The sequence below is a fragment of the Monomorium pharaonis genome, chromosome 6 (assembly GCF_013373865.1).
Source record: "Monomorium pharaonis isolate MP-MQ-018 chromosome 6, ASM1337386v2, whole genome shotgun sequence".
NCBI classification, from domain to species: Eukaryota; Metazoa; Arthropoda; class Insecta; order Hymenoptera; family Formicidae; genus Monomorium; species Monomorium pharaonis.
In genome coordinates, this window is record NC_050472.1 from 23,442,565 (window position 1) to 23,463,421 (window position 20,857).

At 37.7% G+C, this 20,857-nt stretch overlaps 2 protein-coding genes across 4 annotated transcripts in view; one reads left to right on the top strand and one right to left on the bottom strand.

The window, feature by feature from the left end:
* LOC105832496 (soluble guanylate cyclase 89Db) overlaps window positions 1-20,857 on the top strand; it is a 169,300-nt gene that overhangs the window by 104,849 nt on the left and 43,594 nt on the right. The gene's annotated exons all lie outside the window — the stretch shown is intronic.
* Window positions 1-20,857, bottom strand: part of LOC105832499 (opioid-binding protein/cell adhesion molecule homolog) — an 89,023-nt gene that overhangs the window by 62,532 nt on the left and 5,634 nt on the right. The window contains exon 1 of one of the 2 annotated variants that reach the window (XM_036288645.1): window positions 13,434-18,028. The exons of the other annotated variant lie outside the window; for it this stretch is intronic. Coding sequence (XP_036144538.1) covers window positions 13,434-13,476 — 43 coding nt within the window. The 5' untranslated portion in view covers window positions 13,477-18,028. Of the gene's footprint in view, window positions 1-13,433; window positions 18,029-20,857 lie in introns of those variants that run through there. 2 annotated transcript variants of the gene reach the window in all.

Consider the following 20,857-nt stretch of genomic DNA (forward strand, 5'->3'; position numbering starts at 1 on the left):
CACGTAAAGTACATTTCGTCGTTCTCGTGCAATTATATGTTACAGATCTTGGCCTACATATAGAGCTATGTTTCCATATGTATGTGTATGCAATTCATACTTACATACCAGATGTTAATGTAATAAATCGAAACATAACTATCCAAAATCTTTTTTATCCTAATTATTTTGGATCTTAATCGTTAAATCTTGCAAAGATAACATGTAATATTTAAAACGTCTAAAATATTTTTTGTCAATTTTCTATATGTTTAGTCTTTTGAATCTGTTCCTTTCTTCCAAAATAGATGCAATAAAAATAGAAAATTTTTATTTGCTCACTTTTAATTTTTAAATGAAAAATTATAATAATACGCGTATATCACGTCAGATAAAATATATACGAACAATATATACGAACAAAAAATTTATAGATTAAATAATTCTTGATTTCCAGCATTTCTAATTTGAGTTTAATTATTGTTTTGTAAATTACCAGCATATCATGAATGAGAGAGAGAGAGAGAGAGAGAGAGAGAGAGAGAGAGAGAGAGAGAGAGAAAGAGATAGAGAGAGAGACAGACAGAAAAAGAGAATATTTTCTCAAAATAGATAATAAAAATTATTTAAAAAGTAAATAGTAAAAAAATATAAAAAAAATTGTTATACATAAAAATCTATTTTTGCATAAAGTTATACTGCAATTTATATCTAAATATCAATTAAATTAAAATTGTTTAAATATCTGTAACTTTGCAGCTTAGTAAAAGACAATCACCAATGTTTAATGCCGTGGAAAATAATCGATAAGCAACGGTGAATATCGGAATATGTTTCATGAATAACGAAAATGGAATTAATAACAAATTTTCTCGAATGTTAAATGATACTACAATATTTATTTACTCTGTCGCAAACTTCATGATGCTGGGGCGAAGTATATTACGATACGCTATTAAACTTTGCGACGGTGATAAATAGCACGGAGGAATATTTTTAAAAAATAGAAGGCAATGCAATATAACAGTTTACTAAAAAACAAAATTATACTTCAAAATTAGAGATTCTATAGTTTCTTAAACATTCAATCCAACACGTTTCTGTGGCAGTTTTTATAGTTCAAGTGGGAATTTTAAACACGGACGATGAACCGATTGTTACGAAAATTACGGTCCGAGGAAGATCCTCGTCGACGATTTTCGAGAAGTCCCGTGTAGTACGAGATATAAAAATCGTTTAGTATCAATATCGTTACGATTTCGACGATCGCCCAGGGAACGAGCATAGACACATCACTTCACTTCGCTGTTTGCCCCTGGGGCTATTGGAATTCCATGGAGGTTTACACTCACTCGCGGGCTGTTATATAAATCGTATCTCTCTCAAATTGAAAAACAATCTCAGTCGGCGTGATTCCTTCACTCTGTGGTAAAACCGTCTCCACTCGAAGCACTCGGAGAGAAGATGAAGTAGTCGCGTTCGCTTACATGGGATGCTCCACTCGTCCCGTAACGTCTCGTGAAAAATATCTCAAAAATATACGTACCAACACGAAAATCACGAATAAAATTTGATAGCCTGACGGTTATATGGATATTGTGCGATATTGTATGTTACATGAGACGAGATTGTTGCGCAGATCGTGCTGATCAAGATACGAGAGAGAATCAACTGCAACGAATATTACAGTTGGTATATTGCTTCGTTAGTTCAAACACGATTAATAAAATAAAGTTTTTTTTTAATACTATAACGGACACATATATAAATATATATACATATTGTAAATTTAAATGTTTTAAAATATTAATAAATTGAATTAAATTAAAACATTTTAAACATTTTTAATTAATTTACATCAAACGTGGCTCATCAAAAGTGAATACTTTCGTAAGTTTATTAATTTACAGTAAACATCATAAATTAATAAATTTACAAAGGCACCCAGAATATATATAAATTAAAAAATATAGAAAATATATCCCTTTATAAAATAATTAAATATTTAAATTTAATGTTAATTAAATTTAAATATTTAATTTAAAAAATGTAAAAAAATTGGCTTTTTGTCAGGACATAATATAGTGTATCATAAGTAAAACATGTTAGAATTACGATTTAAAAAAGGCAATAAGTATGCAAAGTGTAATATCGTTATTTTAATACTTTCTTATATAAGACTTTGGGAATAATACTGATATTATAAAAAACATATTTATTACATATAACTTGTTTCCTTTGGCATAAATACATAAACAGAACAGAGTGCCTACTTGCCTCTTGTGTCAACGCGCCTCCTGTGCTAACGTGCCTCGGTCTCCTCTCTATAATCGTACTTTTCTTGCTGCTTTATCCAAATTGTAATGTAAATGTGCGAGAAATTTTCCTAATGAAGTTAAACATGTCTAGATCTCCACGTGTTGGACTCAATAATCCTTTCATCTCGACTCTCTCATTAAGACAATTGGCCATTCACTGCAATCTCCGATAGCTCTCGTCTGTATGTCATCTTCTTTAACGATTTTATTACGCTTTTCTCTCAAATCCTTGTTTAATTCCTCGTGTTACCGTCTAATTCCTCGATAACGGAGGCAGCATCGGGCTTCTTCTCGGAATAACAATGGGCATTCCCTCAATGTCCCCCTTCACGCGCTGGAGCACGTTCCACAATTTAATTATTTCCAAGTGCGATCCTCGCGTCGCTGCCGGCAGAAAAGTTGGAGAGGGACAAAGACGCGCCGGAAATTTACTCGTTGCGTCTAAACGGTTAACGGTTCTTGGAATATTATACGCAAGATTGTCTCCGCTCTTGCGTGTCCTCCCACAATGCTTCCCATTATCTCCGCAATCGTAGCAGTTTCGAGCAGCCGTGGGTTCCCGAAGTTATCGTCACGCGAAAATAAATCATTTACTTTCCTCGCCGACAAATTCTATTGATGTATTAATATTTCAGGTGTTTTGTCACATTAACGGCGGTATATTTGCGATGTTACGATATTAACTTTATCTTCGTCATCGATTATTAAAGTTCAAAAAGCAAATCGCGAGATGTTTATAAACATTTATATTCGAAATATGTCAAACGTATCGTTCAGTTTTTCATGTCTTCGAAGTATGACGTTTAAAAGTAATTCTCGAAAATTTAACTCGATTCTCGTTTAATATAACTTCCAACAAAAACCAGGACGTAGGGAAATAAATTTTGAATAATTGCATTGCTAATTTAGTTATACGTTATATGTTATACATTAGAATTAACAATTAAGATTCCAAAAGAAAAAGAATGTTCAGTTTTTATTAACAAGTTTATACCCTTGATTTATTTCTACTTTTATCTTTGTCGTCGTAATCCTACTTTTAATACTGTAATATATAAATATACACTCATAGTCGACGATTTGATTAATAATGTGCAATTTATTATTAGAATCTGATATAATAATTTATAAGGCTTCTTGATTGTATTATCTACCTCACTGAGCGACGCTCCTCTGTCACGAGATATTTAGCGCGATTGTGAAGTGACGTCTGATACGCTGCTCCCGGTAATTAACAGCGAATAATTTATGTATCCCGGTGTTGCACACCGGAATGAAATGAGGGTCTGCTTTTAGCTAGGGAAGAAAAAAAGATATCAGAGATTTTCGATCTGACACGGTCGCAGATATAGCAGAAAGTCACGAAAGACGATTTCATCACGTGGCTGGCCCGCCACAAATGGCATGAGAACGAAAGCTGATCGCGTATAATGTCACGACGACAGTGATTCCTAGCGACGTGTGTATCGTGTATACGCAAATCAGATTAATTATCGCGAGGAGAAGCGAGGCGAGGGAAGGACTAACGAATATCAGACACGAATTCTCTCTGATAAGGTCGCTCTGGTCCGAGAGATCGAGACTCGCAGCGCGAATCATCGGAATACAGATCGGAGAGGCTCTGCGGCCGCGAGAGAGAGTGAGAGTGGGTAGAACGCACGCCGGGAACCTCAAGGCATTAAACCAGACATCTCGCGTCCCATAAACCCTGGGCTTTGATCCTAATCCCAACTAGAACCTAAGCTGTCGTCTGCTTAATCGAGTTTAGCCGCTTCAGATCCACTGCGTAATCGGCGCGCGAAACTCATACCTGATTATGCTTCCAGCTATTCGCAACGTTGTTACCCGCAGAATTATGTAATAAACTTGGCAACGCGAATAGTTTGAATCGTTGGCGGTTGTTGGCTGAACGTAGCGGTACTGATAAACGGAATCGACGACGTTCTACATATCCTCCTCTATTGTCATGACAAAGTTTTAAGGACATGCACAACATTTGACCCTAAGTAGATAAAATGATTTTGAAATCAGCCAACAGTTTTTATATAAATTTTAGTATTTATCGAATAATTAATAATTAATAATGTATAAAGTATTAATTAATAATGTACAAAGTTTTAATTTAGATAATAAATTGTTTGTTCACTTGATTGTTCACAATTAAAAGATGCAACATAATGTACAATTGGTATTCTTGGTTTACTCTATGCACAATGAATGAAATACGATATGCTTAGTAGGTCAATCAGAACAACACAATTTGCTATTTTTAAACAAAATCATAAGCTGTCAATAGTATTGACCTACTTTGCGAATATAGATCTTGACTACATTTTTTTTTATTTCCTTTGGAAAATTATCTGGACCAATTACTCAAAAGCCAATAAACCGATTCCATAACGAGACTGAATGCTTGCATGTTAATATCATGCAAATTGACTAGGTTAATGCGGCGATTAATTAAATTTTTTTACAGACACTTTTGACAATAAAAAGCTCTACAAGAAAATGCGGCAATTTACAGTAAGCATTTATACTATAAATTCTGATAGACCTCGTTTTTTTTTAAATAGGAAATCACTTCTTTTGACCCAAGATCACGAAAGGTGCTAGTAGAACGAGTAAACACAGAGGCAGCCACATAGCGTGTCGCGTTCGCCGGCGTCAAAAGTATGTCAACGTCGTCACTTCGTTCGGTATTGTTCTCCGTAGCACTGATAGACGTCGTAACCATAATCTATAACACTCCAAGAATACGCTAATTAACATCGGAATGGGCAGGGAAGCGCGGTTGGCGGGTGCGTTTTCGTTGCGCTAGCAATAAATTCAGGAAGCAGATAAGCGTTATCGCGGTCTTTCGCCAGCACCTATCTGCAGCAGTCGTGGTTTCCCTATTCTCAAACAGACACGGAGGCCACCACACCACGTAACGTGGTCGCCATTGCGGCCATGATAGACGATTCATCGATCGGTGGCTTACCAAGATCGAAACGATCGAAGATCTGCCGGTTACGTGCAATACCGATATCACGAAGTTAAACGAGTTTGTGAATTGAGCATCTTTTACTAGTGCCAATTTACTTTCGACGAATAGTTTTAATGCCTTACTAAAAATCCTCTAGCAGTTGAATGAGTAAGTAGGTCGTTTTTTTACATGCAAAAAATGTTTTTAATTTAACTTATATATTGACTAACTACAGATTTCATTTGCAATAAAAAGAATAAATAAATAATTTGGATCATGTAATAATAACAAAAGTAAGTTGCCTGGTCAAGTCTTTCGGATTTTGTCAATTTTAGTATTACGCTAAAATTTTCGAGTATCACAGGTTAAGTAAAGAAAGTGCTACTAGCAAAATTACTAGACTTTGTGATTCTGCCTAGTCTGGTGATTCTGCACAAAAGAGTACATTCATTTACTAAATGTACTCTTTCAATAATTAATTTTTACCTTACCGTATTATTCAAGAGAAGTCTTGGAAACTTTGCCCACTTTCATCAAAAAACGTAAAATATACAGTATTAGACAATATTAAAAAGAAATTAATCTAGGTGACTTAGAAAATTTGATTATTATAATTCCAATAATTTTTTCTGATTTTTCTCAATTTTATATATAAATATATATATATATAATTAAAATTTTTATATTTTAAATATACAGTTTTGTGTCAGAGAGAAATAAAAGTCCCAGCATAACATACTATAAATCTAATTGTAATTTTTAAAATATAAAATACCAAACATTTTATGATATTTCTTTGATTTGAATTCAAAACACGTTAAATTTTTTTCTTAATTTCAATTTAAATATTTGACTAAAACTGTAAAACCAATGGGGTTTGAAAAGAAAAATTTCTCAGAAATCTATCTTATGACAGATAAAATTACAATATTAATTCTTTAGTTCTGACACTGATTAAAAATGTATAATTCAGCTTTCTTGTTAAAGTTACAAATAAACGAAGATAAATTGTATTAAAAATTATAAAATGTATGCAAAAAATATTATTAAGCATCAAGATCCGCTGTAACTAAATAAAGCTTATGTTTTTCATATATCGGTTGATTTCCATTTATTATTATTTATTGTTAAATTGTTAAATATATAAAGTGTTTATTACATCGAAGCCATTGTTCAATGACTTTAATTTTATAAACAGACTGCTTTGTAAAATCAATACAGCGCTATATGAAAATAATATTCAACAGAAAAAGCATGATACGAGCCTGATCAAATGAGATCAAAAATAAGTAAGAAGAGAATTTTAACACGATTCGCGATATTTGGTAATTGTGTTATTGATCAAATTCACACACGTTAATGATTGTTATAAATTATAATTTCCGTGTTTTACGTAAAGTTTGTTATTATCAACGATTATTATTATTCACATTAATATTTGAGGTACTTTTTCATATTTAGCACGCAAGTAGATCCTCACGGATGTAATAATTGTATCATTGTATTATTGTATTATTGCATTATTGCATTATTGTATCGCTTTTACAAATTCTAACACTTAAGTTTGAAGTATAATAATATAATACGATAACCGATGTTAATATAAAATGGTGTGCTAACACTTTTTGGCAAAACAGTATCCGATAGCGCCTTTCACACGGATCCTCTTGCAATCACAATCGGCAAGGGCAATCAGGATAAGGTGCTTTCAGAATTGACCCATCACGATACGAGGCTTAATTGTCGGCGAAATGAATTAACGGAGTGCATGCAATGCGCTTTAATTTATTCACCATTTATCCACGTACAACTATTTCCGGCGCAACGACTATAAAGTATGTTGCCTCAGAATGTACGATACAACGCACGTTCATATATACATGCATACGCGCACATACTCCTCAGGTCGAAATGCTTAGGTATTACTAATGCAATTACGTAATTTACTAATGAATATTGAGGTCTATTGTTTATCGGTAAATCTCGCTTCGCATAGTGTGCTGAGAACTTGCTTATACGAAACGATAGAATATTCAAGGAGAAAAGTTTCGTCGTTACAGCACAACTCCACCCGTGTTGCAAATTATATGGTTCCCGAACTAGCTGTAATAAAACGAAATTGAACGAAAATCCTATAATAATTTTATTGCGAATGCATCTACGAAATTGAACGTCGATATTGATATTTCGTGCAACCGAAGACACATACAAATATTCGTGACACGGCAAAAAGATATTTAAAATATTTTTCACTGCTTTTAAAAAGACTGCCGATGATTTTATTCATGAGCTCTTAATTATATCTCTTTAACAAGTTTCTAAGCTTTCTCATGTGCGGTCTTTTAACACTTTTAACTTTTCTTAAACGTGTATTACCCTCGTTCCATAAAGGCTATTGAATAAAGATTACGAATATATTATATCAATTATATATATATATATATATGTATATATATATATATATATATATATTTAAACAGAAAGTTGACGACAAAATAAATTAAAGTTAATTATTTCACCAGTAAGTTTCATCATCTACATTGCCGAACGTAACTTTAACGGCATAACTGAGGTAGAATAAGATATTTCCCGGATATTTGGCACTAAAATTGGCAATGGGCAAAAAATTAATGCTTAGACAATACAAGCGTAACATCCTGCTGCGACCTGACGAACGTCAACGGTAATAACGACGTATTTAAATTTTAAGTGATGCACCTGCAGCGACGAAATTGTTGCGAGATTAAATCCTCTACGATTGTCGTAATCAGATCCAGGTAATAAACTCTCTATCTATAAATCCCCCGCGCGTTGCCTCTTTCCGCATAGTGTTTCTCTTTGCTTTCACGTTTGTACCAAACACACAATTTCGTTGTTCATGCCGTTGCTGCCGTCCTCATACATTCCTCCCTCCTCAGAACAATTACTGCACATTTTAATTAAAAATTCTATTAATTCGCCGCGGTTTTATACGAACGACCGCCACGGAACAAACGACGCCGTTTCGAAGTATTAAAAGATAGTTTTAAGGCCGCAGAACCGTTCCCGTGTAATTCCCGTAAGGGAGAATCCCGACGTAGCCGTACTCCGCGGAAAACGCTCTCTCATTTTCTTTTTTAATTTCTCCGACTCTTTAACAAAGTGCTAATTCCACGGGGATCCGTGGAGGCAATGAACGGGAAGTTGTCAGAGTTTCGACCGAATTGCATTTGTGAATATACGAAAATGCAACGGCGCGGAAAACTTCGCACAGTCCATCGTCATTAGAAATTTTTCCCAGCCAGGATTAGGCCACGCCGGCACAATTTCCATTAAAACCAGGCTATATACGACGAATCGTCGAATAACGAAGATAAATCTATCCGTTGTATTTTAGAATATCTGTCAGGCTAAAAATTTACGACCCGCGGTATGGCGGCAATGAAATTACATGCACGGTCGAACGAATATCCTTACCCGCGTGAAATATAGCTTAATTAGCAATTAGCTTGCAAAGTGCATCCGTAACAAAATATGGTCACATCTGAATATCCAATTTACGTATTGATGTATGGGACCGTCAAAGCGCCGACGTAATGTAGATATGAATAATAATTAATCGCCACGTCGGAGAACTATACTGAAACTTAATGCATCTCATTACTGTAGATACCCGCGCGCGTCACGCCGCCAAAGAAACGTCCGCGCGCCCCGGCCCGTGTATACGCCGCCAAACGTTTATGTATACGTGTGTATAAGTACGATGTCACCCGGTTCGGGATTTGTAAAGGGGAACATCCTGGCGGCGCACTTAGCACGGATAACGGCTCTGTAAGATCCTGGGTAGAGAACGGCGTAAAGTTTGAGCTTAAAACACAATTTAGCGACAGCGTGTCTTCTATATCCACGGCGCGCGGAATAGCTAAGATAGTTTGCGGAAACAGGTGGAGCGAGGAAACTCGTTCAGCGGAGCATCCTTTCCGCCTTGAGAATTTTGCCCTGAGAAAAATGTCCCGCGGAAAAAAATCTTGTTCATCGGTGCATAGCAATTAACAGGCACTTGTGCATGCTTCGCGTCGTGCAAGTCGTCGACATTTACCTACACATTTTAACACGTAATTTTACGAGCGTAAGGTATATTATTCCTTTTATATCCTTAAATATCTTTCCCGTCGCATCAATATCGTTTTATGAAAGATTATTTTTATAAGTTAGATTAAAAGCAGCTCAGGTTAAAATATTTAAGCTGCCTATAAAGAATTAATAAAAGGACGTTTTCTTGAACGCAAACACTATACTATGAATCATATATAACATATTGAATCGTTTTTCTTTTTGTAGATTAAAGCAATTTTAATATCGCTTGATTGTATCGGAATAACAATTTATTTAAATGAAAAAATAAAATGAGTTGTAATTGCATGATGCTCACAATTGTCAGACAGTGTTTTTGTCAGATTAAACTTACAATGATTTTACTTGCGTGAAATTATGGTTGCCTAGATAAATGCGAGTTATGACGAAAGTTTGGCTAAAATGATACGAGATTGAATCTAATTCATCGAACTGCGAGATATTACAATAATTTTACACGCTAACTGTTCCAAATCTTACCTCATTACTGAATTACAATCTCGATAATTAAACATCGTTCGAGCGAAAACATAAAATAAATGTTTTACAAATTTTGCATTTTATTAATACTTGCGACTGCTTATATTATAAATTCAAAGAAAAACGCAAGAAGAATATTTTAAAAACTTCTTTAAAAAGAAAACAAATTACATCGTTTATGCAGCGACAGTTTTTAAAATTTAAAAGTAGCTCGTTTTTCGTAATTTAAGGGAATTATTTAGGATATATCTTTGCAATTGCGTTATTTATCTATAAATTTCACAAAATAAAGATTCATATAGACATTCATGTGAGCTTTTCGTCGAAATTATCTCCTTTGCACTGAAATATTATTCGAGATAGAAGGTTTCGGGAACCCATCATGTCCTTCACATTTTTGCAAAAGTCCGTTAACGTACGTCAATATGTACAAATTAGACTTTGCTGTATCGTGCGCAGGGCATGTCTCTCTTTTAATTTCCACGATCGCGAATGAATTTCGACCAACGTGTATTTTAGGCGGCCATTGTTTGGCTTACCATCATCGGCGGCAGGGCACCTGTGCGCATTGCGCACCGTACAACGAGTCAACAGCCGCGCGCGACCGAGGAAAATCCGAACATCCAACGAAAATCGATTTGGCGAGCCGGGCAGCGAGGGGGAAAGGCTACGATACCGGTAATTTGTGACACGCGATCTCGCACCGAATGAAAACTTGATGCCGTCACGTGGATCTGGCTGGCGCCACGCAGACGTTTCGGTTATTTCATCGAATTCTCTACGGTTTCCATACGTGTGCACACCTGCTATTTTCTTTTTTTTTTTTTTTGCTCCTCATCCATATCTCCTCGACAAATCAGAATCTTATGTGCGCTTCCGTGCTCGTGACCTTATATCAAAGATCGGTGTGCATAACATGGTGCATAATGTTTTTTAAATCTAGATGATGCTCTTGACTTCCGTCAAAAATGGTTGTAAAAATACATGGAACTATATAGCATAAATATAAAGCATAAAGTGTTATTGCAAGTGAATTTTCATCCGAGTGCTAATTCAAGTTTAGCAAAGTTTCTAACGTTAAAATTTTGATAGCTTTAAGTAGATAGTTTTAACTTTGTTTCATTAAAAAAAGGTAGTTCAGTTTTATTCTAACACCTTGCTGCTTACAGAGCAGAAAAAATTCGTGTAAAAATATTTTTAATTTTGTAAATGTTCATCTAGAGTAGTTAGTGTTAGTGTAAGAAATATATATCTAGGATCAGTACTCCTGAATTAATGTCAATAAAGCTAATTATTATATAATTCTCAATTTATCATTATCAAAATTGTAAATATATCAACAAATTGAATCTGTAACTTTAGTAATCGATAGTTATATTTATCTTATTATTTATCGCTGTGTGTAAGTCTTTAATATCAGCTAATTAATTAAACGTAATTAATTAATTAAAGGTAAACGTTTACTGATGAGTCAAATGTCGACACTGAAAACTGCATGATTTTTCGTCAAATCTGTGTTTTGACGTCTGTCAAAAATAATGGTAAAAATAAAGGATTAGTAATGTCGATATCGATGCAAACACAGAGCTAGTCAGTCTCAATATGTCATTATTAATTTAGGTGTGTCGACAAATCCGTAAACTCACTGTTATCGATCGATAACCATATTTATTATACTATTTATCGCTACGTGCAGTTATTGATAGCAACTAATTAATTAAACGTGAACAGGAACTGACGAGGAACGTCGTTCAAATATCGAAATCTATAACGATTTCTCGTTAAATCGAGCCAGTCGAGTAACTTTTATCCTCACTCTGTACTGTTAAGCTATTTGCACATCTTGACTATGACAAAGAAGGAGTCTCAGAAGGATGTTGAACATCACGAGACGCGATTTTACGCACCAGGCTGTCGTAGGTAACGAGTTACCGTAGGTGTGTACGACGCGTTACACGAGCACAGATGTATTGCGGCCGACAGTCGCATGCTCGCACAAAGGATCCCATTAGACGGTACGAGCACGCAGATCCTGCCCTTTGAACGTACGCAAATCAGTGACAAGTCGCGTACGAACAGGCACTCGAGGAACGGACTACTGCGGGTACATCAAGGCTGCGAGCATGTCCAACGTTCCTATTCGCCATCCTCCTGGAAACACTCGTCTTGCTCTCCAGGAGAAACGACCGACGGTGACACGGTAAAAATGGGTTTTCGATCGCCTCGGCGAGAGAGCATGTGGCCCATGGTAAGAACGAAGAATCGGCCAGAACAGATCTGCGTTAATGACCGACAAGTTTAATTGGCGGATAATGGGGACTGCGGTAATTACGGCAGACTGTTTCAGTTTCGATGCGTCTATTTCTGCTTCAACAAGCATGTCGGCCTTCAGTTTCATAATAACGTTGATAACGTTCGTGGTTAAGCGCATCGAATAAACACATGAGATTTAACGATTTCGCTTTCCTCATGGTTAATTAAAAATTCGCGAAGTACACTCGGCATAACGAGTAAAACATGCGATTTCAAAGGGTGTTTGAAGGGGTAACAATCAAATGAATACCCGAAGGAATTCGAGCATGATGGTTACGTGTAGGTTACTATAATATTAATTATCCGTGCACGCCGGTGTAAAAGCGTGGCAAATTCGGATTTGTGTTGAACAAATGTCGCATTTATAGCAGTGTTTGGCAATTAACCGCGGCAGTTATACGCGAGAATGGTCGCTTTTCGCGTAACAATAATATCCAACTATTCAGTCAATAAGTCGCTCCAGTTTGCGAAATAATACGTTTAATTAAGATATATGTTCCTTTTATAAGAAGAAACATGAGATTCTCTGTAATATAACCGAAGTTTAATTAAAACCCGACGTACAATACCATTTAACGTAATTTCCCTTAAAATGACTATTTCGAGAGACATTTCTTGTCTCTCAACAAATATGTTTTAATGTGCTTCCGAGTGAATTTTATTTAACTTGACGAGAAAATAATTCTAAAGTTCATCTTGCATTAATTTTATTCCTTCACCTGACGAGACACATTTCCACATATAAAATATTTAAACGAGAAATTGAAGTAAGAAACGTCCGATAAGTAACTTTAAGTAAAGTATGAGAAACCACTTGGGAGAGATACATATAAATTTCTCAGGATAAATAAATCGTTTCGCTTCACGGCAAATTGAAATCCGGCGGATATCGTCTGTTAATGCGATGTCGCATAATATCCAGGCGAAATTAGACTTTAAGGACGAGAACGTCGCTCTCGCAAGTCCAGAAATCTCGTTTCAAGAAAAAGTGGACGGTCTGTGACAGTGGAAAATGGGATTTCGATCGTTCGCGGGACACCAAGCTGCCGCTGAAGAACGAGCTGTGGCCAGCTGCGGTGGATCGTAAAGTAGAAACGGGTGGACCAATCGGAATGAGAGAAGAAGACAAAGACCTTCTTCCCCACCTGTAATATTAAGCCAGGATATTAAACGTCCACAACGTTGAGGCGTTTTCCGGGTGGACTTGTCGCCCCCCCCCCTCCCTTTTTACCTCCCCTAAAGAAATAAAGGAAAGGTATACACACCAAGACACGATGCCGCCGTAGAATTTAGAGTGACGCGCTTCATGACGCAAACCCGGTAAACTTGCAGTAGGACAATACGGCGAGAGGCCGTCTCGCGCGAATGACATGCGTAATCCTTATAGGAAGCGCTTCGCAAGGCAATCTCTCATCTTCAGCAGGGAAATACGAAATAACCCTTTTTAACGACCGCTCGTCTATGTTGACCGGGTGATATAAACCTCCCGACGACCCTCTGTATAAAAAGTATGGTCTACTGTCACTGTGTGTAAAAAGTAACTGTCGACACTTCACTCGCGGCTCGCGGCTGCTCCGCGGTGAGCTTTACTGTTTTGAGAGGGGGAAGGGCAGGGGAAACGAGAAAACGCGAAAAAAATCGGCCGCACGGAGCGCCCGCGAATAAACTTCCGGAATCCTGCTAACGGCCGCGACACTTTCAACGGCGCGCGCGTCTCGATTTCCAAACGACGACCGGAGCCGGCAATCTCGAATAGCAGTTTTATACACACACACGGACACAGAACGTATGTAGTAGGTGTATGTACGTATGTGCGCTATGGCACGTACGGCGAGGGATATCGCGGAGGATTAAATGGGGCGAGGATATCGTGAAGCCGGTCGGGAGAGATCGAAGGAAACGCCGGCTGCGATTATTTGCGAGAGACACCGTTCAGATTCGAGTGCCACATACGTTCACGGGAAGAGAGAGACAGAGAGAGAGAGAGAGAGAGAGAGAGGGAGAGAGAGAAATAAGAAAACGCGAGCGGACATTTCGGGAGATAGCCAGTGAGTTTCATGACGATAATCAAATGGCACGAGGCGAAGAGGGGGACGATGCCGGAGATATACGGGGCATTGGCAGCGAAGGAAAAAGAGAACCAACTTCCCGGGATGTCGTAAAGTCCACGCGTGCGCGCGCGCGCGAGTTGCACGAGAGTTAGAAGCGAGAAACGATTCGAGTACCAGGGAGAAGTGAGTGAACCGAAGAATACGACGGAGGGTGTACTGGTGAGCGAGGCGCAGATGGGCGCGCACACGCATGCACATGCATCGAAATCTTTTGGCCAATCAGGTTTTTAAACAGCTGATCTAGCTACGGAGGTAGCCCTTTGTTTTTTCGTTACGCCGTGCTTTTAACACGAGAAAAATGTTACGGTTACCATGTAATCTGTCTTGCTTCGTTAACGGAAACCGTTCGTCCGTACTGTAGTCAGAGATAGAAAACGGAACGTGATCGATCGTACAGGCGACGTACGGGCTTGTGTACATACAAGGATGGTGCAAGCAAATGTGAGACTCGGCATCGGCAGATTCCCGTTGATTTTCAAAGGGAATGTACTAATTCATTGGCCGCAGAAGAAGAAACTATTCTCGTCGACGGTTAATTGCCAATATACGATTCTCGTATCAAACACGTGATTTACGTTAATGTCGCCGACGCTCTATTAACCAGTCGACAATAATTCTACGGTAAACATAACGGCCATCCGTGCAACATGACCCGATAGTTCCAAACACACGCCGCAAATGAATTAATGTATAGTTTACAAAGGACAATCTATATGCAAACTAATGAAGCTCAAGCCCTGTAGAATAATTATACTCAATTATTTAATATCTGTTTTACAGGTTTTTCAAAGTCATGCGAACGTTATATCGAGAGTCTTTTTTTTTTAATTGTATGAAGTACGTAGAAGTAGATATCGATAAGTTTTTCATCGGGTAACTCTCTACGAAGTTTTTCCCATTAATCCTTTAAAGCATATATTTTTTCCTTATATATAAATTTCTTTAAACTTGATGTACAGATTTTAGAGTTGTTACGAATTATGAGATAATTAAAAAAAATAGATTTAAAAAGTTTCAAAATAAAAAATGTCAGATTTAACATGGCAAATCTAGAAATGCAAAAAATAGTTTTAGTAACCTGAAATGTGGTACACACAAGTTTTTTTACATACCAAATGATTACGGATATAAAGTCAAATTTTCAAAATTTTCAAAATTTAAAATGTCAGAACTAATTTATATCCTATTAAAAATGTATAAAAATAAACCGAGTTGCTTAAAACACAAGAATTTTTTTAAGATTATTGATAGACCAATTTAAAATAAAAATTGCAAAATAAAAAATAAACCAATATAGCGGATGCAACATGCGTGTTAATAACACAGCAATACAACAAGCAAATCAATCCTTAATACCTTCACTAGAAACGTTTTCTGTTCTAAAACTAAAAATTCTATAGAGAGAAGAGTATTCACAACCTATTTTCGAGAAAAAAGTCATAGAAATAAAACGAATAAAAAAATCTTGAGTAAATAAAATTATTTTGCAGATCCAACTGAGAAGGAGAGATCTTTTTTACGAGTATCTCTGAGAGAGATAAAAACTTTCATAATTGTACAAAGACATTTTTCCAAAAAGATAAGGATGATTAAACAAGCAATTAAAAGAAAATTAAGGAATCCAGCCTTGCTCTCTACTACCGCCAACATTCCCCGTCGCCCCGTCGACGAGTACATTCGGCGATTAGCCGCAGTGAAATATGATCGCGCCGGAAATCTACAGACAAGTGGAACAAAAATAAGCCAGGTGCGAGAACGTTTGCGAACGTTGGAGTGATAATCTGTAACGAAGTAGCCTGATACGAACGGCACGCGGGCGCGAACGTAACGACTGCTCCGAGCGTGAGTGTAGGCTAGGGGGAAAAGTTGCGGCGGCACGCGGATAGACTAATTAATTGGGGTTAAATAACGGACTGTAAAATACTTGGCGTGTCGAGGTTGCGCGCGCGCACTACGAGAATCGGGGAATGAGTTGGCGGGCAGCCCTTCCCCTCCCCCCCCCCTCTCCCCCGGTATAGTAGAGCTGAGAGTTTTAGCCCGTAGTCGGGTGAGCGACCACGGAGGGCAAGTAGGTACCTTTAATTAGGTTGATAATGGGCGGTTATATAGTTCCCCTCTCACCCTCCCCTCCTCCCCCTGCCTCCGATTCGGACTCCAATAGCTCGCCCTCACCCGGTTTGCTCACCTTTCTTCCCGCCGTTACTCATTGATTTCGCGGCGCAGCGGGGTTAATCGGGCCACGAGAATTTCGTATTTCAGCGGGTTTTCAGCCTTTACTCGAGTTTAAACACTTGCCCAGGAAGAGTGCCGTTAATTGGATACCCCGATTCTACCTCCGCTTGTCCGCCGACACGCTGTGGGAGAGCCATCACCTCGCCGACTACGGCGACGAGCGATTCCGCCACTCTTCCACGGGTGGCGGTTACGGGAAAAGGGGAGGGGGAGGTGATAGCGATTCTATCGTGCGCCGCGATCGTGAACGGAGTTCGTTCCGTGCTCAAGATTATCTTCGATTCTGCTGAACTGTCATTCGAAATCCTACGATCAAACGCTGAGAGGAGGAGAAGAGAGGCAGAAGAAGAAGAAGGGAGAGGGACAATAGAACTGGGTCGTGTAAACTCGCGGAAGGACGCGCGGTACGGCTTTGTTTAAATAGTCACCGTGTTTGGATAAGCAATTATCGCGGACGCTTTTGCCCGCGACCCACTTGTAAAAACACTCCTCGCGCGCGTGACTTTCTTAAGATGCGACGGCGCCCGCGCCGCGTGACACGCGCGCGTCTACCTCTCCCTCGCGCGCGCGTTAGGAATGAATAATCGAGTGCTCCTCATTCGCACGCCTCCCCTACGCGCAAAGGGTGTAATGCGCCGTGACTAAAGCGCGACGAGAGATTCACGTCGCGGAAGACGCGTAAACAGCGGCGACGGTGGCGACAGTGTAAAATGTCGAGGAAAACAGAGTCTTGCCCGTTCTTATCCCCGCAACCTCTCATTATCTCTCTCTCTCTCTCTCTCTCTCTCTCTCTCTCTATCTCGTCTCTTGTCTAAACAGCGCGCGGCGAATGATAAATTCATTTGCAAACGAAACCGCGTGGGGCACGCGGTCATTAGGACCCGCGCGAATTGTCAACCCGGTCGTAACGCGAGCATAAAGGCGAACCTCCGACGCGGAATCAACGTGGCAAGTTCGGGTCGGGTCCGCGCTCCCCGGCAGCAACAATTTGAGAATAATTCGACGGGAACGAGGATACAGTCGAAATCCGCTCAAGCGTAAATCTGCGGCACGGCGGCGTTGTGAAAGTTGTCCGCATCTCGATCAAACGCGTATTCAAGACACGCAAACGTTGACGCGCCCGGGACAGGATACAGGACAACGAATTTTCATCAATTCGACATCAAAAGAACTGCAAAGATGCGCGTACCCCGGTTACGCGCGCGTACACCGTTTTATCACCCTATCCGAAAAATTCAACTTCGCAAAAAAAAAAAACAAAAAAAAAGATCGAGTGATCCGGATCACGATCGTGCGCGCTTTCGAAAGCCATCGCGATCACGCGCCCGTCTCGGTCGGTGGCCGAGCGCGCGTGTGGATCTTTCATAACTCGGTTTTGTGATTTATTGCGACCTCGGTGATTTTTCATCGAGCAGCCTACGAAATAAAGTGATTGATTGCGCGCGAGAAGGAGCGATAGCGAACACGGCCAAGCGAGGGAAAGAGAGAAAAAGGAGAGATATATTTGTCAAGATCTCTCTCCCCCCCCCCCCCCTCTCTCTTTCTCTCTCTCTTTCTCTAGTGGATCGTTAATTTACAATTGTTAATTCGCGAAAGAGTTGCCACGCTGCGCGAGCACGAAGACGAGTTCAATTCGAACAAGCGATAAATTTGCGTGATATACGATACGTAGTTATTAATGTTTTGTTAATCAAGTAGAGGTTACAGTTAGTACAATGACTTCGGTTTTGTTATTAATAAGATCATTTTAAAAAAGCAAAGAAATACAATTGCCACACATCGGCAGTTTTTGGAAATAGTTTTTAGAATAGTTTCTCGTATGGACTAATAATTGCATTAAGAATAATTTATTTTCTTCTGTTTTTCAATATAATTTTAAAATCGTAACTTTCTATAGATAATTAGATAAATTTAAGAAATTAAATCGCATTTCTAAGAGAATTTCGCGTCAAGATAATGAGACTCAAACGATAAAATATTTATTTATAAAGTAACATTTCAAAATACTTTTTTTATAGTAATTGTCATTGTAATATAATAGCAAGAAGTATTATAATAACAAATATTATGTGAATTATTTATACGAACTATTTTAAATAAACATTTGTATTTATATGTAACATTATTAAGTTCCAAATTTTCCGCACTTACATTTATAGCGAATATGAATTTTTGGAATAATTTGAAATAAATTTTTTGCGCGACAGAAATATTATAATGTCAATCATTTTACTATATAATTGTGCATATGCATTTTAATATTGAATGTGTGCCTAAATTCACAAATCTTTACACAAGTTAAAAATTTTTTCTTATATAAATAAGAATTCTTTTTTTTTTAATTTCTTAAGATAAATTATATTCTCTTATTTTTTAAATTTATCCAATGTGTTCCAGATTTAATGTACAGAGAGTTACTCGGAATAAATCTGCCATAGGAAAATATATCATAATAATTAAGTATCAAGAATAAGTGAGTAAGATGACAATTGATAACAATAGATAACAAATATAACTAATATTCATTATAGTTTAGTCATGATGTTTTCTCTGACATGAAACGTGTAGATGTAGAAAACGAAAGAACGATCAGAATTACGAAGCGATATTATGTCGTAGGCTGGCGATGAAAACACGACAATGATGAATGCTCCTTTTTTCTTCGACGAACGTCGTTAGCGTTGTCCTACGATTTATCATTGGTAATTAGCCATGAAACTTTCGTTACGCGCAGATGCTTAGCATGATCTAGAGGGTATGAAGAATTACACATATCTGGCTCAGAACACGACATTGAAAAAACGATAAGCGGGAGAGATACGGCAAAAAAATTCCGTAACATTAAACTTGTAAGCAATCAGGTTGCAGTTAACCTTTGTAATGACATATCTGTTATATTTGTCAAAGAAAGCTTGCGAGTTGAAGTTATTTCAAATTAACTTTAAATATGGGTATTTCATATCTCTATTACATTTATTTCAAAATACCTTGATTCAATTTTCTATCTTTATAGGATTTAATGTAAATTTATTCACGTTAAGTATCATTACATTAACTTTTGTGACATCATACTTCAAAAATATTTAAGTAGTTATTTTGGACATGTCGTACTTAATATTTTAGAATGACAAGTATGCATGTCAGTCAATCTATTCTAAGAAGATGAGTTATTATTTTTAATCTAACAAGATGTTGAGAAATATAAAAAGTACCTCAAAATATTATTAAAAATTTTAATCAACCAATGAAATAGATATTTAACGAATATTTTTAATATAAATGTTCAATAGATATGTTCTAAATAAGATTTCATGTATTCTAGATAAGTTGATAACATATTAACAATATATATAAAGACATATTACATTCATTGCGAGATTAATATCAAAAGTATAGTTTATGCGGGTATGTCTAGTTTCACAAAATAGTCAATAAGAAATATGATACATAAAATTGATACAAAAATGTATATACATATATCCATGTGAACGTATTGTTATAAATATCGTTACGAAGATATGGTAAAACCGGTGATCACGGTAACAGGCATTCGTAAAGGTCGCGAAACCGTAAAATTGAATTAAAATCGATGACAACGTTTGCTTCGCCAGATTCCCAATAACGTCGCTGTTAACACGTTGTACGTTTTTTTTTTTTTCGTCTGTTCGATGAAATGATCCAATTTCGTCGTGTTCCCCGGTGCGTCGGTCGATCGTAAGAGACAAATATGCGGCCGCACGCGCGCAATGGCCGTTCGCGTGACAATTAGAAAGGGACAAATGTGGTCAATATCGCATAAAGGAGTGCATGCAATTCGTCGTCGTCGTCGTCGTCGTCGTCGTCATCCTCGAAAACCACTCGCTTTCGCATCGCGAGCAGATCCTGCCGCCTCCGTCGCGAGAAGTTAAAAGGTCGTTAGCTGAATTCGCGGTAGCGCGAACTCAAAACGCCGCCATAATTTACGCGGCTGTGTCCCACTCGACCCAGTCGTGAGATCGTATCACCTCGCAGGTGTCTAGCCTGCATTCTCGCGGAGGGACATGCACATGCAAGCACGGAAGCGCTGTTTAACAATTCCATTCTTGCTGCGAGAAAACGTTTCGCTTAACCCCCCGTCGGGGTCTCTGAAGCTAACTCCCACGCGAGTTTATGGTAGAGAATAAGTCTTCAATTCTCTCGCGCATACCACGCTGGTTATACCTAGCCAGTTAATTTTCATCCTACAATATGCGGAAGGAATTTCTTTCGGTAACAATATTGATTTTCCGCACTCAAATTTCAAGATCAAAATGTATATTAAATAGAAATTAATTAATTAGTCTTGAGTAATAATTATATATGTTAGG